The sequence below is a fragment of the Alosa sapidissima genome, chromosome 8, assembly GCF_018492685.1.
Source record: "Alosa sapidissima isolate fAloSap1 chromosome 8, fAloSap1.pri, whole genome shotgun sequence".
NCBI classification, from domain to species: Eukaryota; Metazoa; Chordata; class Actinopteri; order Clupeiformes; family Clupeidae; genus Alosa; species Alosa sapidissima.
Window position 1 is genome coordinate 13,939,934 of NC_055964.1, and position 26,110 is coordinate 13,966,043.

Sequence of the window (26,110 nt, forward strand, 5' to 3'; positions counted from 1 at the left end):
AAGCCCACAGAAGGAGGACTTGCCTAGATTTGGCCTGTATTGAAAATAACATGACGAGTCGTTAAATTAAATGAAATATTTTTTCTCGGTTATTTTCCCGGTTGACATGTGAGGATGCGGTCTGTTGAAGTTATTTTCCTTGTTGTACTAAGTAAGTAGCCTAAACTGTTTTCATTTGGTTTGTTGTCAATATGTTGACTTAGAAATTATTGTTGTCTTTAAAATGACTTGCAACTCAAGCACGATGCAAACGCTGCCGATACGTAGGCTATTAGGTAGGCTACAATGCTTGATCACACCTAAACGTGGTTTCGCACATAGATGACCTTTTGACAATTGTGCGTGTGTGACTATGGTGTAATATTGTACAGGTGTTATGAATCGCATCTAGATCAAAGTCTGATATGGCAGGTTAGCTTCCCCCCCCCCCCCCCCCAAAAAAAAATAGGCCTACAACTCGGATGTCATTATTTAAACAAAATTAAAACTATATTTTTGTTTTATTATTATTCTATAATAGTTTCGTCCTCACCTTTTGCTCTTATAGAATATAGTTTGCTAATGGAAGTGACATTCCAGGTCTTGTATGTCTAGCTTTATGTTTGCTCTCATCTCAGTATAACATGCTTGGGCCTGTTAATGAAGGTGGTCCAGGAATGAAGCACAGAGAGAGGGGGGGCGGATTCCGTGCCCTGGAGCAATTAGGGAACAGGGAATGCTCACAGCACTTGTCAAAGAGATTAGCTTACCTTGTGCAAGTTTAACTTTTCTGAATGTGAGATGGAACAGTTCTTCCTAAAAATGATGCATGATTATTATGGTAAAGAATGTTTTATTTTACTTTCTAATTTATGGTGCGATTGATTATGGAGGCTCACACAACTGGCTAGATCTCCTAACTGGCATGTCCCTAAGCAAACCCACTTATCAGAGATAATACCTTTGATAAAGGAAACTTAACTCTTAACTAAGGTTTTTTTCCCTCAGGTAACAACCTTCGTTCAGCAGAGCCCTTCAATGTTGGAACAACGGGAGTGAAAATATTCTCTGGACCTGCAAATGAGCAGTTTGGTTATACAGTGCAACAGTTAACAAATCACAAGGGCAAATGGTAAAACATCATTTACAGTACCACCATATCTTGTACAGCATCATTTGTTCTTTTAAAGCAATAAGTGTTCTGTAAGGCTGTGCCATTCTCTTCTGCTGAAGAAAGTTATTCTTTACTGTCGTCTCCCTTTGGTCCAGGCTCTTAGTTGGTTCTCCTTGGAATGGTTACCCTGACAACAGGCGAGGAGATGTGTACAAGTGTCAGATATCAGGGTCTAAAACCACCTGTGACAGACTTAACCTCCAAAGTAAGATGCTTGTATCTGACCTTCTATTTGCTGAGTGTTATGATATGTATGTGAAGTGGTCTTCAAATGAGTCAGTGTGCTTTATCTATGTTCTTTCATTCAGACTCAGTGAGTGTCCCATCAGTGACAAATGTCAACATAAACATGAGCCTTGGAATGACACTCACAAGAATACCAAAAACCAATGGACTGATGGTGAGTCAGATTTATGTAATTTATTTATCTTTATTCATCATCTATTTTTTTAAGTCTAAAGCTGATGATGATACAGAAGGTAACTTTTTGAGCAATGTTGATGGCAAAGTTCCTTTGGGCAACATTTTTCTCTGGAACTTTTTGAGAAATGTTTAGTAAGCTACTCGTCATGAGTCATGATTATCCAATCAGAACACATGGAATTGGTGATGTGGATGCCCAGCAACATTTCTCAAAAAGTCAGAGTGAGTAAAAGTGTTGTAAAATTCCATTCTATTCTACAAGTTTCTACCTTTGAAACATATACAACTATTAGAAAGACCACATAGTACTTTTAGGTCAGTCCCAGATAGCAAGGTGACATTGATATGATGTTGATTTTCCATCCAAATCAACATTTTGCAAGCTTATGTAGCCTAAACCAGACAAACCTAGGCCTAGCCAAATGTATCCTGGCTGAAGCAGGGTATGAATTTCCCAATATTTTGCCAGATTAATAGTGGTTTAATATGAATTGAAATACCATTGAAATCGCACTGATCTTTAGTTTGGTTGTAATTTCAACATTGTTTCAATATTTATTTTAATTGAAATACAATTGAAATTCCGCTGGTCTATAGTTAATAAATCAACATTGTTTCAATATTAACTGAGGGTGCAAACTGATGTTAAATCATCATCGAAATCCGACATTGATTCAATGATTTATGGTTGACAATGTAATGTTGATTCTACATAGTTTCAATGCCCGTCTGCTATCTGGGGTGTTATATGTTGTGCTGTGATTCAACGACGATACATGATGAGATGACTTATGTTTGTCCTTTTTTCTGAAGACTTGTGGTCCACTGTGGGCTCAGCAGTGTGGGAGTCAGTATTTCTACCCTGGAGTCTGTACACACATGAGCCCCCTCTTCAGTGTTCAGAGGACACAAGCTCCTGCCTTACAGAGTAAGACACCTCTCTCTCTCTCTCTCTCTCTCTGCTGCTAACTCTGCCCTACAGATGACCTCTTTCTCTCTTGCTCTCTACTCTCTCTGTCTCTCTCCCCCCCCCTCTCTCTCTGTACGTGCTAGGTGACCTGTTTAGTGACAGAGCATACGTAGGAGTATTAGAGCAATAAAAACATTTTAGAAAGTAGCAAGTAGCCAAGTACAAGTACAGCTGATGCAGTAGATACTGTTGGTTACAGAAGTAGATCATCAGACATTGGCTAGCTTATCAGGTAAATACTATTGTAATTTAGGACATGGCTGTATTACTATGTACTGTGTCATCTCAGTTCACACAATCACACACACATAAACACACACACACACGCACACACACACGCGCACACACACACACACACACACACACACACACACACACACACACACACTTTATGAACATATATGTGCAATACTACACAATGTATACATGACATTACAGTGTTTATTAAATCAAAATATTGTCTACTACACTGGTAAACTACACTGGTCTTGATTTTTTGTGAATTGTTTTTTTTTCTCAGCTTGTGGAGGTCCAATGGATCTCATAATTGTTCTTGATGGCTCTAACAGCATCTATCCATGGGGCCCCATGAATGAATTCCTCCAGAAGTTGATCCCATCTCTGGATATTGGGCCACACAGTACCCAAGTAATCCTTCAGACCTGCATTGCTTTTCTTCAGTCACAAATTAAACATCATTATTATAATGACATTACCATTGGCTGTGGCATATAATTTTGTGTTGAGTATCAGATGAATATGACAAGTGTCTAAAAATGCAATGTTAAAACATAGACTATTATAATAATCAAGGATCGTCCAGATGTTTTATACTGTCCATATGTCACACAGAAAATCATACTTATGATCATGATCATGATACTTGATATTATTCCAGGTAAGTGTTATACAGTATGCAGTGGACCCACACTTCGAGTTCAGACTGAATCAGTACAAAACCAAAGCAGAAGTCTTGAACGCTGCATCTGCCATTACACAGAAATATGGCCACTCTACCAACACCTTCCACGCAATTGATTTTGCCAGGTTTGTGCCCTACATATTTACTCAATGTAGGATTTTTCACCCTGATATGTTTGTGAAGATTTGTGGCACTGACTTTTAAAATATGAAAAACATGATGTGCAAAACTAGTACAATATTTATTTATTGCACTATGAATAAAAACAAATCTAAATAGTCAGTGTTACTCAGTATACATAACTACAGATAATGCCTGTACAGAATCTCTGTTCCTCTGCTTTGATATATTTCACTTAGTGCTTTGATATATTTCACTTAGTTAACCTTATATTCTGAAAGAGTAAGTTGTACATGTGAGCTGCCTCTTTGCAGTGATTTTGGATTCAAAGCTGAAAATGGCGGGCGGCCAGGCGCAGCTAAAGTCATGGTGGTGGTGACGGATGGGGAGTCTCATGACATTGCCTTTTCGGGGCAGGTGCTGGCCAAGTGTGAGGCAAACAAAATCACACGCTTCGGCATCGCCGTAAGTCCCAAACCCACACACAGAGGTTAACCATACACTAGAGGTCTGCGGGCGACAGACTTTTCAGTCCCGCTCCAGCGACGTTCTGTTTTCGCTCCAGCAAAAATGTGTCATTTTTTGTCTCGCTCTCGCTCGCATCTGTAACATTATATCTCGCATCTGTAACATTATATTATAGCTTAAAGCCCGCACAAGATAGCTATAGGCCTATATGTAGGAGGAATATTTAGTTCTACTTTCTGTCTCATGAAAGGAACATTTGACACACACAACTGAGAAAGACTGCCAGGTGTCTGATTTTAAGTTTCTTGGCTCTGAATGTAGGGTAGCCTACCCTTCTTTAGAAAGGCACTAACATCAGAAATAGCTAGGCCTACTAGTGGTGCCCTCTTCCTCTGTCATGCTTTTGTGCTTTTGACCTTTGAGTTTCTAGAACTGAGCAGCAGGAAATAACTGACCCCACGTAAACGAAAATATCCGTCAGCTAAGCAGCTTAAAACCCATTTTTTATTGCTGCCAAACAGAACAGCTATAGCACACCTATAATTATGTACACTACTTTAATAATTTCTACATTATTTTTCGAACATATACAGTATAATTTGTGGGAGTGCAGTGAATCATGTTTCTCCCGCAAACGCACCTCTCTCATCGCACCCACGCCAGAGCTTTCAAAACGTGTCCCGTGCCGCACTCTTTTGCGTTGCAACCTGCGGGAGTGCAGACCTCTACCATACACTCCCAAACCCAAACACAGAGGTTAACCATACTGTACACTCCCAAACTAATAGACAGTCAGCCCATATACTGAGGTTAACCAAAGGCTGTCTCATCCGACTATTACATGTCACTATGGTCAAGACAAAAACAGTCAAGGATATTTGAATCAGTTGGTATTACACTCTGTGTACAGCTGTGTGTCAACAAAGTGTGACCAGTGTTCCTTTTCTCTTATTCTCAGGTATTGGGGTCCTATATAAGAAATAACAAAGACCCGTCAAAGCTCATTGAAGAAATTAAGTCTATTGCCAGTAAGCCAACAGACAATTTTTTTTTCAATGTGTCAGAAGAGGCAGCTCTGGTTAAAATTGCTGGGACTCTGGGAGACAGGATATTCAAAATTGAAGGTAAAAAGACTGTGTGCCTGCATATACAAATTCTAATGTCACAATTGAATTTGTTAAGAAGCATATGACAGTTTCATGGCCTGATATGTCTCTCATTCTCATTCTATGTCAGTTCAACAATGATGTTGTGATGGTTGATGCCTGGTTCTGATTTTGTTTTTGTTGGTAACAGGTACAGGGAAAGGGGGTGACAGTTTTCAGATGGAGATGGCCCAAGTGGGATTCAGTGCACACTACTCAAGTAAAGATGTAAGGCTTTTTGTGCACAACATTTTAATCTTTATATCTATCTATTAATGTCAGCAACGTCCGTCTGTCTTGTCAATTTGACGTTGTTTACTGCGCCATTCTGATGAGCGTCTCTTGTGTCGATCATCCATAAACACTAGGTCAAATTCAAGACTCTTTTCCTCAGTGGTGCAAATGTCATGTGACCATGCATCATCTATCTATAAAGCAAGAAGTGTCTGTGTGTCTGTGGCACGCATATCTCGCAGGTGTCTCAAACTTGACAGGTGTCTTGCTACGGACATGAGTAAGTGCAGTGCAAAATGTTACGTTGTTTGAATAAGAAATGCAAAAGATATTGTTAAATATATCGGTAAAAGAAGCACACATTGGCTTTCGCCGCTAGCCACTCCCCCTCCCACACAGCACTGTACTGTAAGCCAGTGTTTCTCAAACTTTTTCAGACCAAGGACCACTTAACCAGTAAAAAAAACATCACGGACCACCTAGCTAATAGACACAATAGGCCTACTCACTGAACCACCTTGCTAATTGTCTTTGCACCTTGCTTATTGTGTCAGAGGATTCATATGATTTAAATCGGCATAGCTTACATAGGCAGTGTTGCAGAACTGTTTGGATTCACATACAAGTTGGTTCAATATTGCAAACAACTCATCTATATTATGTTTTACCACATCTGCTTACGGACCACTTGGGATAGCTTGCGGACCACACTTTGAGAAACACTGCTGTAAGCTACCAGTGAAGATAGAAGCAGGGCTTTGGCAGAACCGGATCAGTGTATGTTACACGGGTAAAAACTTAAGCGAGTGCAAGATGTGTTAACATGTCTGACCTCAACAATGAAGACCCCCTGTATACGGGTTGCTTGCATAAAATGACTCCGCGGATTTTGCAACAAAGTTAAGCGAGTGCAAAATGTGTTAACATGTCTGACCTCAACAATGAAGACCCCCTGTATACGGTTTGCTTGCATAAAATGACTCCGCGGATTTTGCAACAACACGCCAACACACACAGGTATGCAGTGGCTCTTCAAAATGACGTAAAACATGATGTGCAATAAACGGACACTTCGAATAGCCTAGGCTACTTTGGACTGTCTTTAGACTTTGAATAAGCAAACGACAATTCCAACTGCAAGGTCCTAAATTGAAACGAGCGATAATGGTCCCGAATTAAAGAACGTCTCAGAATGCCACACATGCAAAGCATAATCAGCGACAAGCAACGAGTGGCAGACAGAGTGTGATGTCACTTATAGGCCACCAGAGACTGTTTTTGAGTCACACCGTTGCAAATTTCATATGATGATGCATCATTCCACAAAATGGTTTGTTTTCTCTATCATCAAGTTATTTAATAGGCTAAGCATATAGCCTTGACTCAAAACAGCTGTTAGGATTATGTCATTTTGATTTGTAAAAAATGTCACATGCAGCCATGCTTAAATTCTGCTCACTTCACATTTATTATATTATTATATTATCTGTATTCATTATTGAATGCTTACCTGGAATTATGTTTTTCCCTATCATCCTATTTTTAAAGCAGGCCTACCTGCAGGCATGTAATTGGGCTACAGGAATAGCATGTTTGAACGGGCACTGCACTAGTTCCACAAAATAGTGTTTGTCTTCTCTATCATAAAGCTATTCAATTGGGCTAAACATAGCCTTGCCATTTTGATCTCCTGGAAAATGTCAAATGCAGCCATGCTTAAATTCAGCTTACTGCACATTTATTAAAATATAATATAATATAATATAATATAATATAATATAATATAATAATCATTATTAAATGCCCTATCATACTGTTTTTAAAGCAGGTCTACCTCCGGGCATGTATGGGCAATGGGTTTTCTACAGGAATAGCATAATTTGAAGGGGCATTGCACTAGTATTTATCGATGTTTGAAACAGTAATCAGTGCTGTATTTATGGCAAGTGAGTAGAATGTATAAAATACAGCATAAGATGAGATGATAAGGAATCCATAAACTGTATGTTTGGAGAGGATGTGTAGGAACACTAGGCAATATATTGTATTTGTTATGACTGAGATTTCACTTCATACACAGAGCTTTAAAGTTGTTGTCATTGCAATGCAAAAGGCTACATTACATTACAGTACAGTACAGTACAGTACATTATACAGTATGTTGTTGAATGTAGGCAAAAGTGTTTAGGTTAACCTGTGCTACATAGGAGACCCTACTATTTCTGTGATGCTTTGTTACTCCAGGACGAGCTTCTGCTGGGTGCTGTCGGTGCGTACACCTGGAGCGGTACAGTGGTGCACCAAACTGGACAGAGGACAGACATCTTCCCTTTCTCCACGTTCCAGGACATCCTGCAGGACAACACCCACCACAGCTCACTGCTAGGTATCAAAGCTCTCTGACATGTATTGGGACAAATTAGTAAGCCCATCAGTAACACTTTACTTAAAGTGTTCATATATTATCATAACACATTCATAAAGAGTGTAACATATCCATAAGGCCTCATAATGTTTGACAGAAATATATTACAATTAGCTATGTCTGCACTCATGAATGGGGTTTGATGTCTAAAGCTTTTGAAGCCCTTACAGTTTGAAGTATCACAGTACATTATGATGTACAGTCATGAGTATGAATATAGACATACTCAATCATTATTAGGCTTTATAAATGTATAATACCCCTTATGGATGTGTTTATAATGCTTTTTGGATACTGGGTTCATAGTGTAACCAAATCATCTTTAAATTATCTTATAAAGATGCATTTCTTTTGCATATTATTATAGCATCGGTATCTTCCTGTCTTATGGCTAAAAGGTTCTTCTTAATGTTTAGGATATTCTGTGACAACACTGCATGATGGAGCAGTACAGTATTATGTGGCTGGTGCTCCACGATCTAACCATTCTGGTCAAGTCATCGTTTACACATTAAACTCTCAAAGGAAGCTCACAGTAGTGGACTCTGAGAGAGGAAAACAGGTTAGTGTTGAACAATGTAGTGTGTAATGCTTTGAGCCTCTGGGCTACATTGATCCCAAAAATTAAGTAAATACATGCTAGTAACTCTAAATATCAAAAGTAATGACAAGAACGCTACAAGCTGTAATTTATGATTAGTAATATGCTAATAGATTTTTAATATCTCATGAATTAAACTAATTTTAAAATGTAGTAACATCTTCAATGTAAGAAAGATATTGTGAAAGAAATTGAACTGTTCTCTTTGGCTCCTTAGATTGGAGCGTATTTTGGGAGTGTACTGTGTGCTTTAGATGTGGATAAAAATGGCGTGTCTGACTTGCTCTTGGTGGGGGCACCCATGTTCATGAGCAACGTGAACAAAGAACAGGGTCGGGTCTACCTGTTTTCTGTCACCAAGGTATGCCATCATGTTTATTGTCATTCATTCATTTGTCAGATAACTTAAGAAAAAGAGAAGATATACATCCTTATCATTACATCTATTACCTGGGAATTTAATCCAGATCTATTAGGACTTCAGCTAACTCTGAGTGCGTCAATCACATGACATTACGTCATCCTGCTTCTAAACTAATTGAATGTTTTTTGAGACCTTTTCAAAAATCATACAATAATGCTCCTATGTTCATATTGCATCTGTCATGTTATTTTTAAGGGCATCCTTAATGAACAGGGATACCTCGATGGTCCATCCATCTCAGACAATGCTCGCTTTGGCACGACCATATCCCCCGTCTCAGACTTGGACCTGGACGGTTTCAGTGATGTTGTGGTGGGAGCTCCACTGGAGGATGGAGGCAAAGGGGTCGTGTACGTCTACAACGGAGACAGAAGGACTCTTCACAAACAACACTCCCAGGTAGCCACGGCATGGGGCACAGCAGAACTGCGGGGGTAATGTGAGCTTGAGCATGTGATGTAGAAACCCAGAAAACATCTAAAAGTATGAAATTAGATTTCTTGTAGGTGATCAAATTGGTCACCATTGAAGAAGAGCACTTATAGAGAGAGAGAGATGGTAACAGTGTGTGTGTGTGTGTGTGTGTGTGTGTGTGTGTGTGTGTGTGTGTGTGTATGTGTGTGTGTGTGTTTTTTTTTTTTCAGAGGATACTTGGATCAAGATTAGATCCCAAACTGCAGTATTTTGGAAGGTCACTGGATACCAGTGGAGATATGAATGATGACACGATGCCAGATATTTCAGTGGGGGCACTGGGGAAGGTGGTTCAGCTCTGGTGAGCTTTCTGAACATATATGAATATCTCATTATGAAGAATGTCAGTGGGTTGGAGTTAAATGGGTTGAGAAGGTATACATGAGCAATTGGTAGCCAACACTGTCTTAATCAGATACTCTTGTGAAGCACTGGGTATGAGCTGTTGTCATTGATACTCATGTCATTTTAAACAGATGATCTGCCCATGGTTTCATCATCAGTAGCTATTTGTTGACGTTTTATTCAACTCTTCTGTTACATCACTCGCTAGTACAGTTTAATGGATCAATATCCGATTAATTCTAAAATCAACTCTCTGCAGGTCAAGGGGAGTGGCAAAAGTGACTGCAACAGCTGTCTTCATGCCGGATCAAATCAACATACTGGGAACCAAATGTGACGTGAATGGCAGAAAGTTATTGTGTGTCGATGCCCACGTATGTTTCAGTGCATCATTCAGACCAAAAACTCCTGTTGGGCCTTTAGGTAAGGTGGATTCAACATCAAGTACTGCCTGAAATGTTTCATGAGTTAAACTATTATAGCTCATGAAACATTTCATTAGTTAATATAACTTATACATTTAGCTCACAGATGTGGCATCCAGGAATTGAACTTATGACTTTATGGCTTCTGATTGGAAACTCAGTGCCCTAACTAAATCATCACTGCTGCAGTATTAGTAATGTCTCTCTGCCTCCTTGTCATAGGGATAGCTTACAACTTCACACTTGATGCTGATCTCCAGTCCTCTCATGTGGCTTCACGTGGATTGTTCAGACAGAACAATGACAGGGTCTTCAGTGGAACGATCCAACTTTCTGCTATACCTGTCTGTAAACACTATCCAATCTATGTTCAGGTAAGAAGCCCAGAGAGCAGTCTGTAGCAGAACTCCCTGAGATCATCCTGATTACGCAACAGTGGGCTCTGTGCACTAGCTTACTTGAAGTCGGCCAACCAGTTTCCTGTTTGTTGACATGGCTGTCAACAAGCACATGAAGATGAGTGCTTTAGTTGTACCAAAACTTAATGTGCCGGGGCAGCTCTAAAGAGCACTGCTGTGTGCCACTCTGCTTGGCTTCAAGTCGTTATAAAAGCGAGTGTGGAAAAGATCGGGTTTGGCAAGCCATTTTAACATTTACCCGCTTGACTGGATATGTATTGCAGATATCTGTAATTCAGTTTTGCCTAGTCAAAACGAACATTTTAGATATCTGCAATTAAATTCTTCCTATCAATAATTGTCATTTCAGATATCCACAAAGACATTCTTCCTAGGACAAATGACGCCACATTTTCTATTCATTTCTATGGGGTTTATCATTACGGATATCTACAATTCAGTTGCAGATATCTGTAATTCCAGGTAGAGATATCTACAATTTGATTCTGACTAGTCATAACTCCAGTTGAAGATATCTTTAATTCACCTCAATTCAAGATATCTACTTTTCCTTTTCAGATATCTTGAATTAAGTTTTGACTAGGCGAAATGACATTGTAGATATCTGTAAATGGAATTATGACTAGTCAAAATGACGTTGTAGATATCTCAAACTGGAGTTAGGGATCGTCATAATTTGATTGTAGATATCTATTATCAAGTTATAGATATCTTGAATGAGTTTTGATTAGAGATATCTGAAATTGGAGATATCTATAACTTTCATTCTGCCTAGTCAAAATGTAATTATAGATATCTTGAATTAGAGTTTTGACTAGGCGAAATGACTATGCAATCCACTTCAGGCGGGAGCGTGTTGTTGTTCAAATCATCAAATCACATAGCACCTGTTAACTATTAACTTTGTAATTAGCACTAATTAGCACCATGTCAGAGCAGCCAGAGGGCGAAGGAGTTTTTAATCGTCTTTTTAATGCTGCAGCCTATGCAAGACAGGAGCTGGCAGCAAGAATTGATGATTCAATGTTGCTTTGATTTTTTCGATTACAGCCAACACCATTATGAATGGAGTTTCCTGTAGATGGTGCTGGTGCATTCAGTAGCCGAGGCCAGACAGTAACGGTGTCCCTGAGTTTTAGTTATTTTAGATGTTAACAAGACATTACAGCCATGACTGCTTATTCTTCTTCCATTCATAGAAATAAGGAAATAAGCCCACTTCTTCTTCGATTATGTTGGGGAGGGGAAATTAGCCTACGGACAGAGAATGTCTAATAAGTAGATGGGCTCTGCTACGGATCTAAAGAGCAACGTCTTGCACAATAATTTGCACTAGTCATAATGACGTTTGAGATATCTTCACCTTTCATTCTGTCTAGTCAAAACTGAATTAAAGATATTTGCAATTGCCATTTAAGATGTGTGACGAGTTGAATGTTGTTTTCAATGACGTGATGACAGATACTTCGGTAAAGTTAGACAGAAGTTAGATTTGCAAGATTCGCGTTTTGCGGTTCAATAAATCATAGGAGAAACGTTTTCATTGCACAATAGAGAGCTCAATCTAACCGTAGTAAGGTAGACAACAAGCTACAACCCTATTTTCATCCGAAAGAACCGTGTACATATGTGGATTATGGAAGCATATGGGTAGCTTTATTCAAATGAGAATGCAATCTGCAATATGCAATTCAAAAAGACATTACATTATGCAATTGACAATTCATTATGCAATTTAATATTGCAATTTGCAATAATATCCAACAAATTGTATTTTAATCTGCAAAGTGACAATGAAATCCTAAAATCAATTCCAATAATTTTGGTTAAAAAATAGAATAAACATGGATTGAATTGCATTCCATTTTGCAATGGTACTTCAGTCTCAAAATTCAAATGGCAATTAATTTTGCATTTCAATTTTCAATATTCAGTTTCATCATTTAACTGTCAATTCGTTTTGCAATTTAATATTTAAAGTGCAATGTAGGATTGCATTTTAAAAACATATTTGGCAAAACTGTCAATGCCAGCTTGAAAAGATTTTGGATTACTTTGGGCAAAACGTTTTGCCATCGTTTTGAGGCATTTTATTCAAATGGAAAAGAAATAGCGCCCCTCGTGATTGCATTGCACTTTGGTCACGCTCTTTGTGTTGCAAAATTCGAATGGCCATTCAATCTGCCAAACGCATTGCAATCTGTCAAGTCACTCGTCAAGGCGGGAACTAGGCTACGTCACTTCCGTGTTAACGTCTTCTTACCCAGTTAGCGTTTGCAATGGAGGAGTTTGCAGTGTCTGGCCGACAGGCCCGGCTGTAGAGTACAGTGACAGAGGGGGCATTTGCGATTTTCAAGGGGGCACTTTTTTTTTTATTGGGGGGGTGGGGGGTGTTGGCGGCGCAAACATATCATGTCACAGTTGATGAATAATGTTAACCGTGACAGCGAGTAGGCCTAGTGTCCGCCAGACCCAGCTGTGTTCTTACATTATTAAGGCTCTTATGTTGCTGCTGATAACTGCCAACCAGCGGCATCTTTAGTAGCACCCCCTCCCCCCAGCAATCACCAGCCTACAAATAAGCATCGTATACAACAATTCAGCGAGATAGATTTGGCCAAACGTGGGCCCGGAGCAACCGCACCCCCCGGTCTGCTTATGAGGCTAGCCAGACCACGGAGGGGAGTCTCCGTTGTGTGTGTGTGTGTGTGTGTGAGAGAGGGAGAGAGCAGGGCAAGGAAAGGCTGTGTGAGTTTTAGCCTAACTAACGACAATGGACGACAGAGTGGGCGATCTAGCCCTACTTGTCCTGTGAACTCCAAAGAGCTCCGAGATCTCCCTCATAGGAGAGGTAACCCTCTATTCCCTCCAGTGGCATATCCACAGAAGGTCTCCCCACCGGCTAGCACCCATTAGCTGTAAGGCCTCAGAAATCTTTGAACGGACCAGGTTGACATCAAATCGGACAAGTAGGGCTAGATAGCCCACTCTGTCGTCCATTTTCAGTAATCTGTCTGTTGAGTCAGACTCGTTGACACGGTGGTGTTCTACATAATCAGCCAGAGACCTTAGTGCAGCTGCAAACTCCTCCATTGCAAGCGCTAACTGGGTAAGACGTAAACACGGAAGTGACGTAGCCTAGTTCCCGCCTTGACGAGTGACTTGACAGATTGCAATGCGTTTGGCAGATTGAATGGCCATTTGAATTTTGCAACACAAAGAGCGTGACTAAAGTGCAATGCAATCACGGGGGGCGCTATTTCTTTTCCATTTGAATAAAATGCCTCAAAACGAAGGCAAAACGTTTTGCCCAAAATAATCCAAAATCTTTTCAGGCTGGCATTGACAGTTTTGCCAAATATGTTTTTAAAATGCAATCCTACATTGCACTTTAAATATTAAATTGCAAAACGAATTGACAGTTAAATGATGAAACTGAATATTGAAAATTAAAATGCAAAATGAATTGCCATTTGAATTTTGAGACTGAAGTACCATGGCAAAATGGAATGCAATTCAATCCATGTTTATTCTATTTTTTAACCAAAATTATTGGAATTAATTTTAGGATTTCATTGTCACTTTGCAGATTAAAATACAATTTGTTGGATATTATTGCAAATTGCAATATTAAATTGCATAATGAATTGTCAATTGCATAATGTAATGTCTTTTTGAATTGCATATTGCAGATTGCATTCTCATTTGAATAAAGCTACTCATATGCTTCCATAGTGGATTAATAAAACGCATCCCTGTGACCGTTAGCTTTCAGCCGAGAGTCTAGGGACCGTCTACAAAGTGCAAAACTGAAAGTGGACACAAAGATACATTTGAATAGCTTCGCTGTTATTAAGCCTACTGCTTCCAAAATCACAACACATGTGTAGGACCTCCCAAGCAACATACTACACCAGTTAATTAGGGGAAAATGGACTCGCCTTATTTATAATATATTTTTAATGGGGGACAAATTCAATAGCTTCGCTGTTATTGAGCCTACTGCTTCCAAAATCACAACACACATAGAGGGCCTCCCAAGCAACATACTACACCAGCTAATTAGGGGAAAATGGACTCACCCTATTTATAATACTACACCAAATGTTAAATGTTGGTAAATGTTAAAATCGCTTGCCATAATCGGGCGTTCTTTTCCTCTCACCTCCGTAGGTCTATTACGCACCTCCCTGAACTATGAAACACCGTACATTCATTCATTCATTCACTGATATGCGCAAATAGTGCGCTGGTCACGTCTCCCCTTCGCATACATACACACACGCACACACACAATGTTACTGATTAAAACTTCTGTGTTCCATCTCCCCGTTTGCTACAATGTAGGATCCCATTGCAGTGAAACCGTGTGCAGAGTTGTGCTGTTCTGTAACATACATACTCATTTACTGATACCGACACTTCTTTCACTGTTGCGTTTCTCCCGCCGTCTTCCGCATTTGTGACGGTCAAAGAAGAGCGCGCTATGCGCCAGTACTATTTAAATGACTGTTTGGGTCATGGGAAATGGTGTGAGGGAGATCAAGTATTTAGTTTTTCGTGTGTATGTGTATAAGTATGTGTTATCATCCGTTATCTAATTCTGTGTTGCCTGCATTGCTATAGAAAACAAACTGATTTGCCAGAAAATTAAGATTAGGCTAGTGACAATGGCCCCACATTTTTGAGATACCCCTACCGGAGGTAGAACTAAACGCAACAATGTTTTTCCTTATCTCTAAGGTCTCCCATATATGAAATGGATTCTTGGCTAAAAATATTTTACTGCTAAGATTGTTAAATTAACAGATATTGTTATACACCCCAAAACCAAAAAAGGACTAAAATATAGCATGTCCGAATGGGAGTTAAGGCATATAAACTAGTGCAGATCAATCACACAAGCTCTGAGAACTTTGAAACTTAGCTTGTTTATAGTCGGGAAGTTGCTTTACCTACTAGAAAAGACTGGATGTGAATATCTTGATGTATGGAATGAATAGAGACATGTAAACATACACCTAAAATAAGCGGACATGCAAAAAATGAATATCTATGCAGAATGTTTTCATTTACTTTGCAGCTGCTTTACCAGGGATTATCATAGAAACACATATGAAAGCCCTTTCTGACCATTTGTCACTAGCCTAGATGTTGTTACCTATAGTTGGTTTTCTCCCAAATGTTGCATTATGGGTAAGAGCACCTATGAAGCAGTCAGTTTGTGATATCAAGAGAGAAAGTAACAGCTTGTTGTGAGGCTGTGGTGGTATGTTACCGTGTTGTGGAAAGTACTGGACTAAACTGCTGGCTTACTAAAGACAATTTTCTGTTAAGTATTGTCGAGGACAATTTTTTGCTGGAATTATATCCACTTTATTTTTGTTTATTTAGTTATTTTGTTTGTTAATATTTTGCATCGTCAGAAAAAAAACCTCTTTCAAACGTCAGTTGCTACTGTGACCTGTCCTTCCATCCTGCTTGAACACTTCCAACCCGTTTGCACAATCCCAAAACAGTGGTCTGCCCCGGGCAGTATCACATTACAAGTTTTCAGGGGTTTGTTGGCAGCGTTGTCAACAAACAGGAAACTGGTTTGCCGACTTCAAGTAAGTTAGTGCACAGAGCCCATAATCCATAATAAAAAATAAAAAACATACAGTAGATACATATCATAGACATATATATATTTTTGTTTTCCTTATCTAGTTTGGTATTCCTTGTCCATTATTACAGGCTGTAGTGTTTTTCCCACACAGGACGCGCCAGACTTTGTGAATCCCCTGGTGTTGCGGGTGGACGTCGGCCTTCAGAGACCAGACTCCAACCCTGTGCTGGACGCTTACTCCACCCACGCCTGGGCTTTCTCAGTGAGGTTCCACGCGCTTGCTCCTCACACATGCACAATGCTTCTTAACATGAGCGTTTGTTTTTCATCTAGGGTACAGTTAGCATAGTGGTCATTTGTATACAGATTTAGTATAGAATTTGTATACATTTGTATACAATTTAGCAAATTGAGAGGACAAATATTTAGAATTTTGTTGTCACTGGAAAAACTGCTGATACTTTTCTACAGATTAAAGCTAATAATACTAATATAATAATAATATAATAATAAATAGATTAGATGTTATTGAAATATATTGTAATAATATGTCAATATAATAATACATTCCATTTTTTTAACAGTTGTTCTATCTACTGTGTTGATTGTGGTGTCAATCTTTTCGACAGATTCCCTTTTCTAAAGACTGCGGCTCTGATAATGTGTGCTCGACTGACCTAGTGCTTAATGTCAAGCAGGAGAAGAAAGTTCTCAGGTGGCTAACTGAATTCATTTTATTTCAGGAACATGTTTCTTTGTCACTTAGGGCAAAGTGTACAGGCATTTGTTTGGTAAATTTCCAAAATCTTATGTGTTTATCAGTTCCCAATCCATTCCTTATGTTGTGTCTTAGCTCAGAGGAAAATATCTATTTCATGGAAAATTGTGTAATTGTGCCTATAGAAATCATTGAACAAGATTTTCTGCCAAACTTTTTTTGTAGTTCTTCTCCAATGCTTGTCAGCTACAAGAACAGAAGACTTTCATTTGAGGTTGTGGTGATGAACATGAAGGAGAATGCCTACAACACCGAGATAATAGCAACGTACTCCAAGAATCTCTTTTACGCATCAGTCACTCCCCCGGTCAGTCTAGAGAAACTTCTGTTAATGCTTGGGTTTAGGTGGAATGAGATCTACCAATCAGTCATTCATTCATTTGTCACATACATAAAGATACTGTTGTAAAACATGTAGTGAAATGGCATTTAGCTGCTCAACTTTCCTATGCAGAGTTGTAAAGGATAAAGAAAGAAAGATTGGCCTCAGCTGTGGCGCAACTGGCTGGGGCACCTGCACCGTACGCCGGTGACCCGGGTTCGATTCCCGCCCCGTGGTCCTTTACGGATCCCACCCCAACTCTCTCTCTCCCACTCACTTCCTGTCATTCTCCACTGTCCTATCAAATTAAAGGCATAAAAAGCCCAAAAGAAAAAAGAAAGATTTAGAAAGAATTTAATAGATGAGAGAACTTGTATCTTTTAGACATGATACTATCTTGCTAACTAAGCAGATATAATTGCATTGAATTGGAATCGGTTGAAATTCAATTGAATTACATTTATCCGAATTCAACAAAATTGTGTTTGTATTACACCCAAAACATTTTTCTTTTTTGTTTCAGAGTGATGGAACGGATGTGAAATGCTCCTCTGTACAGGATTCACTTTCCCTTGTTTGTCAAGTAGCATACCCTGCACTAGAAAAGAACCAACAGGTATGCTGGTACTCTAGCATGAGTCCAAGACTGTATATTTACAGTATATGTATTATAAACTCATTCATGCTCTCCTTTTTTGAAGGTGACATTTTTTGTTCACTTTGATTTCAATCTCAACCACCTACAAAGCAAAGCACAAGTGGATTTTATGGCCCAAAGGTGAGAAAAGGACCTTTGTTGTTTATGTTCTGTTGTGCCGGGAGGTTTTTATGGCCCTGCCTGCCCTTATACTGAATGCATTTGTGCCTCTCTGCCCATCTCTATTGCAGTGATGGCAAAGAAGATCGTCCAGCGGACAACAAAGTTGGCATCACAGTCCCCGTCCGTTACGACTCTGAACTCATCCTGACAAAGTGAGTTTTAGGCGTAGCACAGTATGAGATACCAGTTACGTAAAACAGAGTGAGACTTGCTAGTCCAGGACATGTTTCCTGATAATGTTGTCTCCTAACATGAAGACTCTAAAAGTGTATCTTTCTCAAGTTGATTACTTTCCTAGGTGTGTTTACCAAACCATCTTGTGAGAGTCTTTTTTTATACATTCATAACACTTAAAGTACATGTTTCTGGCATCGATTATTGTCATTCACATAGGTCTGACTCTGACCATACGTAAGATATGTATGATGGGCATGAAACCACATGTGATCATAATATCAACAAGAAATATGTAAGACAAGATTGAATAAGTTACCAAGTGGTGGAACAAGCTTCCAAACACTATCAGAGCAGTCCCATTGAATTAAAGCTCCTCTGAGAGTACCATATCTTCATCCATCTACCTCAGTCCTAACATGCATAACACATTTTGCATTTATCATGCACTACCTTTTATTTTCCTATCAATTAGTCTCTCTACATCCTCTGGTCTCTACTCTAAGTGCTGCACCCATCCAAGGTTATATAGGAATTATTGTTACTGTGTTGCTAAGTGTGGTATCACACTGTAGCTTGATTGTTATCCTCACTTGTAAGTCACTTTACATAAGCGCGTCAGCTAAATTAATAAATGTAAATGTCAAATATTGTTTCCTCTGACAATTTAGCTCTGTTCCGTAGCATTAAGAGGGTTGATACCTGGTCATTTTGGACACAATTTGCACAGTTCCTGAAACACAATAAATGTTAAAATGATGTAAATTGACATTTGTAATAATAAATCAGTGATAGACTCCATTGGTATTCTGCGAAACACTGACTGTCTCTTTTTCCCCCACAGAAAATCAAGTATGAATTTTTATGTAGTTGAAGAGAACAAACCTTATAAAACCTCCATTAAAGACTTTTATGACATTGGACCAGAGTTCAACCTAAGTGTGAAAGTAAGTAATCTGGGGCACAGCAAAGGTGCCATTTGACCAGGGAATCTATCTTCAGTAGAGTTGCACAAAATAGAGGATAAATTGCTTTCTATTTTAGGTTACTACAGTTAATGTTCCTGTGGGTCTGGCCTACCTGTCAGTGTCTTTGCCGACCACCACTAAAGGAGGAAATCCACTCCTGTACCTGACCTCCCTCAGCACCCAACCAGTAAGGACCACACTTTTGACTGATATGGGAGGGTAGGACATTGTCAGGATGTCAGAAAAGACAACATTACGCTATTTGTATAAAAGCTACTTGTAAAAAAACTACTGTACCTTTTCCTCATTCGATCACCTATGATTGTGGATGAAGTAAGTTGTTTGTTTCTGAAATATAGAAATATTTTTGACACAGGAATGTATCATTCAAAGATGCATCAGTTGACTCTTCAATTAGGTTGAATTTGGATTTAAAACTTTTTTTAAAAGGGCTGTGATAGCGGGCTAGTATCTAGCAGACACTCAATAGCTTATGATTCAACACCATGCAGTGGTAAAAAAAAAGCTATGGCTATGATTGCAATGAGTTTCCCACCGTGGCTTTTCTGATGATCTACCTGCAGACACGGGCTGTGTTGTGCGAGGCCAGTGGTGTAGTCGACCCTCTGAAGATCGGGACAAAGCCTCACAGTGTCTCTTTCAAGAACGAGAACCTCAGAGGCATGACAAGCCTGGTGAGTCTCCACGTCTTCTAGATCCGGCACACTCACACGCACGTTTCTCTGCCACCATTTACAGCCACAGTGTGTGTGCGTATGTGTGTGCGTGTGTGTGTGCGTGCGTGTGTGTGTGTGCGTGTGCGTGTGTATGTATGTGTGTGTCTGTGTGTCTGTGTATGACAAATATAATCCCCTATTGCAGTGTAAGCTGTCCTATGTGAAGAGTGTGTGGCTGATCTCAGTATTGTGTGTACAGGACTGTAAGACTGTCAAATGTGCATCTATAAAATGCGTGATCAAGGACATGACTGAAAAGAGTCACTATTTCGTCAACATCACAGCGAGGATTTGGAACGGAACCTTCGCTTCTGTGAGAGCTTAACTTCTGCCTATGCATTCAATTATATATCTATTGTATGGATATGTATATGGATATATGATATGTGCCTGTGATTGTATACTGCTTAACTAATTGTTTTTGTTTGTTTGTTGGTTGGTCATGAACGTACATGTATATTCATCCAGTCAAGTTTCCAGACCTTGGAGCTCACAGCCACCTCTGAGATTGAAACCTCACAGCCAGATTTGCTCATCATTGGGCTGAAAAAAGCAGTGGTGAAGCTTACTTTCTGGCACAAACCATCCTGTTAAGCTCTTAAACTGTACATTACCCATGAACTAAACTAGTGCCTTGGTGTTAAGAGCTCGCTCTCTCCCCCATCACTCACTCACTCACTCACACACACACACACACACACACACACACACACACACACACTGTCTATATATTTCTATCTATACAGTTTTAAAACCTTATCTTACACTCAAATCTTATCCATTCTTGTCTCTGTCTTTGTGTAGGCGAGCCTCACTATCAGTAAGCCAGGAGAGAAGGCAGATGTGCCAGTGGGCGTCATTGTGGGCAGTGCTATTGGAGGACTGCTCCTGCTGGCCCTTGTAGTGGGTCTGCTTTGGAAGGTGAGATCTTAACATTTTACACAAGCTTCATTTAATTGATAGAATACTTTAAAGTGACATTGTGCACATTTTCACAGTTGTATGATGTGGTTTTGTCTGTAGCAGTTTGTCTGTAGTTTAACATATTCCAATTCATTTTGATGATATATGTCACGTGAAGGAGAAGTAAATAAAGTTGTCATTCCTAGCCAGCCTACTAGTCCAGGCTATTTATTGTTTTGTTTTAGGCTTTGGGTCTGATATCATAAAAAAATGTCATAACTTCTACAGCAGGATGTCACCAAATGCAATATATCAGTTAACAAGTTAGCCACCCTTTACCAATACTATATCCACTAATGTTAGTAATGACAAGGCAAATTTACAAAATTACAATTATATTATATTAAATATATATTTTTTACCTAAACTTTGCATCTTCAGCAACAAAGCAAATACACACACTTGTATGTATAATGCTATGTAATAATGAAGTAGTTAGATCATAGGATATAAAGTTAAAGGTGTCTTTAGGTATTTAGATGCTTTTATCCAAAGCGACATGGACTTACAAAGTTTTGGATTGGGGAATGGAACCTGGGCCGACCGATTGCCAGGCGGTGACAGTACTGCTGGTCCACTCTGCCTGCTCAGATATAAGACACAGAGATATAAAAAAAACACTAACTATAAAAGAAGAAATAATTTAAAAAAAGGGAAAACATTCACTGTTGTTGTTGGGGGGGGGGTTGTCCACCGACTTGTTGTCCCTGTCAAGGTCGCCATGGCCTCAACAGGCACAGACAAGGAGGCATCGGGCAGGGGCGGTGGGGGGCTTAGTTGGTTGGTTGTAACCGGGGTGCAGAGCTAGAGTTCAGTAGGGTGACAGCCGCAGGAAAGAAGCTTCGGGTACGGAGCGACCTGTAACACCTCCCGGAGGGGAGTGGGGTGAACAGTCTATGTTTGGGGTGAGAACAGTCTTTAATGATGCAGCACGCCTTACAAAAGCATCGCTTGCCCTGGATGGCCTCAATGGAGGGGATTGAGGAACAGATGATGCGTTGAGCAGTTTTCACCACCCTCTGCAGTGCTTTTCGGTCTTAGGCAGAGCAGTTGCCATGCCCAACTGTAACACAATTGGTAAGGATGCTTTTGATGGTGCAGCGGTAGAAATTCACCAGGATCTGAGGAGACAGATGGACTTTCTTTAGTCTCCTCAGAAAGAAGAGACACTGGTCAGCCTTGTTGATCAGGGTAGAGGTGTTGATTGTCCAAGAGAGGTCCTCAGAGATGTGGACACCCAGAAGCTTGAAGCTGGTGACACGCTCCACTTCAGTCCCGTTGATGAGAATGGGGGTGTGTGTGCTAGCTTTAGACTTCCTGAAGTCCACAATGAGCTCTTTGGTCTTCTTGGTGTTAAGAGCCAGGTTGTTGTCAGTGCACCACGATGTTATCAATGTTACCGTCTCATCGTTGTTGCTGATGAGACCAATCACTGTAGTGTCGTCTGCAAACTTGACAATGGTGTTAGAGTCATGTACAGGTGTGCAGTCGTGGGTGAAGAGGGTGTAGAGGAGAGGGCTCAGCACACATCCCTGTGGTACGACAGTGTTTAGGAGGATGGTTGAGGAGGTGTGATTATCTAACCTAACAGACTGAGGTCTGTTGGTTAGGAAGTCCAGAATCCAGTTATAGAGAGAGTTATTGATGCCCACTTCAATGAGTTTGGTGACCCGTTTGGAGGGGCTGATGGTGTTGAATGCTGAACTAAAGTCAATGAACAGCATTCTCACATAGGTGTTGCTATTGTCAAGGTGGGACAGAGCAGAGTGAAGTGCCGTAGAGATTGCATCCTTTGTCCTCCTGTTCTGACGGCGAATTGGAAGGGGTCCAGTGAGGGTGGTAATCAGGTCTTGAGATGGGCCAGGACCAGCCTCTTGAAGCACTTCATGATGATGGGGGTGAGTGCAACGGGGCGGAAGTCTTTAAGGCTTGTTGCAGTGGAGTGTTTTGGCACCGGCACGATGGAGGTGGTTTTAAAGCACACAGGGACAGCTGCCTGGGCTAGTGACAGATTAAATATGTCAGTCCAAACCTCAGCCAGCTGCACTGCACAGGCCCTTAGTATGTATCCGGGGATCAGGACCAGCAACTTTACGTGCATTAGTCCTGCTCAGTGCCGCACACACATCGGTGGTGGAGAGTGTGAGTGGCTGGTGATCTGTAGAGACCACAGCCTTGATGGCCTCCTCCTTGTTGTCCCTATCAAAGCGGCCATAGAAGTGGTTCAGCTCATCAGGCAAGGAGGTGTCAGTGACGGGGGGTAGAGTTAGTAGTTTTGTAATCTGTGATGGCCTGGATGCCTTGCCACATGCGTCGGGGGTCCAGGTTGTTCTTGAAGTGATCCTCAATCCTTAGCTTATGGTTGTGCTTGGCCTTTTTGATGCCCCTTTTCAGGTTAGCCCTGGATGAGCTATAGGCTTGAGCATCACCTGATCAGAATGTGCTGTCTCGTGCCTTCAGCAGGAGTCTGACCTCACTGTTCATCCTCCATGGCTTCTGATTAGGGAAAGTAGTCATCTGGTAAACTGTTGATGTTTGAGATGATACAGTCCAGAATGGAGGAGGCATATGACGGCATCGATGTCCGTGTAGGAGTCATGGGTGTCCTGAGTTGCGAACACTCTCCAATCAGGGTTTTCAAAACGCTGCTGAAGTGCTAAGTCAGCTCCCTCTGGCCACACTTTGACTGTCCTTACTGTTGGTTTCACACGTTTGATGAGTGCTGAATACTTGGGTAGTAGAAACAATGAGAGGTGCAGAGGGCCTCACCCTAGGCCCATATCTTGTAGATTACTGGTCATAGATTTTAAGGTATTATATATATATCAGTGCTGGGTTCAAGAAGACTTCTTATGTACTACGTTTTATGTAGTATAAACCAAACCCAGTGTTTAACCTGTGTGTCTCTTGCAGTTTGGCTTTTTCAAGAGGAAGTACAAGCAGCTACAGAAGGAGGCGGAGGGAGAAATAGAAGCTGAGGAGGGACTTTAGTCTGTAATCCAGTGAGGACTTGCACAACCACCCAGGTGCCACTAGGGAGAGCTGTCTCCCAGGCTGTCCAAAGACATTGTTATCTTCAGCAACATTAAGCTGCTCTCTCCAAGAATGGTAACAAACTGTCAGAAGTTGTCAGATCATTTCACCATGAACTGAAGAGGAAACAGATTGCGTTGTGATGACTGTGGTTCTAATTCAAACTACTTTTTTTACTGTTGTAAACCAGGGAGGTTTGAGCTCAATTTACTGGATGTTGTTTGATCCAGTGAATTTGGATTTTTTTTTATTGTGTATTGCTATGTCTTCAGTGTGGTGCAATTTATTTCAGAGTTGATGTAATTTTCAGCAGATCTTCTATAATCCCAGTGCCTGAATTGTACATAAATAATGAAAATAGTGCAATAAATTAAAAGGGACACATTGATTCACACACTGATGACAAGGGAGATGTCTTTCTCTTGGAAAAGCAATAATAAAAAATATTTTAAAAGATTTATGAATGTTTCTGTGCAGCATGCACACCTGCTGAGTTTTGTCTGGTCTAGACATCTGGTATCATTCTCCATCTCTGTCTTAGATCTTTACTATCATTACTGTCATAGCCCATCTTTTTACAAGGACATCATGTCAGATGTATCATTTTTGTATTAAAGCTGTTCACGTGATGATAACCCTGGATAAATAAAGACAGCTGAACTGCAATAATTCACATTCATGTATTAACTAGTTACAGTAAATCTCTACCTATTGGCAACAAATGATCTAGACAATTTTACAGGGAAAAGGTGTGTGTGTGTGAGAGAGAGAGAGAGATAGAGTTAGAGAGGAGGTATGCTCTTTTGCATGCTGTTATCAACATTAATTGGACATCTTGATGTCGTGATGACCAGTACATGTCGGTGTAAACAAAACAGTACTTGCTACTTTACAGTACTCGTTTGAAACGTGTGGAATGCGGGTTGTACTATGCTGTGGTATAACAATGTAACTACTACAGGTAATGTTATATGACGATATGCTATGATATGCATGCACCTGCCTGGTGTAAACTGTATCCATGGCTATCGTGATGAATATTTTTGAAACTGCAATGTATCAATCCGAAACGTTCACCCAATTTAGCAAAATGAGCACACAATTTATTAAAATGAGTGCACGTTTTCTGGATATATACCAAAAAATATCTTGCAATGACCCGTCCAGGGTTCCGTACTATAGGCTACAGTGTGCTATGTGTAGGCCTATATTTATTTCGATAAACATTACATGTTTTGGCATGTATAGCCTACAATAGAAAATAGCAAAAAGCAACTTAACTACAATATAAATTAACATAAGCAATTAGTCAGGCTTTTACGTGTGCCATCCGTGCACTGACTGCTGCACGCACACTGTTGTGCCGAATACAGACTTCAATTGCACGGTTTAAGGACCCGAACGCAACGTGGAGCTTAAACTCCTTGGGGTTTAATGCACTACGTTGTGCATTAGAGGAACAACTCATTAACCGTTATCATCCATCTAAATTAGGATACAGTCAATGATCTTGTTCAATCTCGACAGAGATTTGACTGAGGCACAGCAAATCAGTGAGCCACGTTCCCTAGTAAAAAGTGTGGCGACGCTAAAGGACAGGTAGGCCTACCTAACTTAAACCATCGCCCAGAACTGTCTGATGTTTCTATCTTTTATTTACAGAGATGGGCCGAGTGATTGACACACGTTTTAAGACAAAGGCTACTAGCTTATTAAAAAAAAGTCTACAATTTAGAACTACAATTCATCTTGGAGAATGGAACCTGTAGGCTATACTTCTTATTCACCTTTATCTGTTCCATGAGGACAAGTTTTCTTGGCTCAGTCTTCTTCGTCGACGTGAGCTCTTGCAGACCTTATGCATAGTTCAACTTTAGGCTACTTTCTGCTAGCGAAAGAGGGCGCTCTTACACCTGTCTATTGGCCATCAGCGATTCGGAAACAGGGATTGGATATATTTAATACCAGAGGCGAGAAAAGGCACCCAAACAACTGTCTGCGCTAATATTAGCCGAGCATGACAGTACTCTGGTCTATTCTATTCTTCTGCAAATCTCGAGTTATTTTAGAAGATTATGACTGACACATATTCTCAGGGCAGCTGGTGGGAAAAGATCAGTTATCACATGGCAGTTCATAATTCTAACAATGATGTATTC

The 26,110-nt window shown here is 40.2% G+C and overlaps 1 protein-coding gene across 1 annotated transcript; it reads left to right on the forward strand.

Annotated features, from left to right (window-relative positions):
• Window positions 1–24,587, forward strand: LOC121715744 (integrin alpha-2-like). The gene is made up of 30 exons (XM_042101644.1): window positions 1–151; window positions 988–1,111; window positions 1,249–1,358; window positions 1,462–1,553; window positions 2,390–2,504; window positions 3,067–3,194; window positions 3,445–3,593; window positions 3,903–4,053; window positions 5,015–5,180; window positions 5,353–5,429; window positions 7,680–7,821; window positions 8,277–8,422; window positions 8,679–8,822; window positions 9,081–9,284; window positions 9,530–9,660; window positions 9,964–10,127; window positions 10,352–10,503; window positions 16,308–16,418; window positions 16,786–16,871; window positions 17,100–17,241; window positions 17,780–17,872; window positions 17,958–18,034; window positions 18,145–18,228; window positions 19,095–19,197; window positions 19,295–19,405; window positions 19,803–19,913; window positions 20,155–20,268; window positions 20,424–20,513; window positions 20,760–20,876; window positions 23,832–24,587. Exons 1-30 carry the CDS (start codon window positions 115–117, stop codon window positions 23,907–23,909), a joined length of 3,549 nt encoding a protein of 1,182 aa, XP_041957578.1. The 5' UTR covers window positions 1–114; the 3' UTR covers window positions 23,910–24,587.
• Window positions 24,588–26,110: the final 1,523 nt, after the last annotated feature.

Coding starts and splice junctions, on each gene's coding strand:
- LOC121715744 (XM_042101644.1), top strand. CDS start 115: ATGCGGTCTGTTGAAGTTATTTTCCTTGTTGTACTAA. Junction 1,112..1,248: donor ACAAATCACAAGGGCAAATG/GTAAAACATCAT, acceptor CCTTTGGTCCAG/GCTCTTAGTTGGTTCTCCTT. Junction 8,823..9,080: donor ACCTGTTTTCTGTCACCAAG/GTATGCCATCAT, acceptor GTTATTTTTAAG/GGCATCCTTAATGAACAGGG.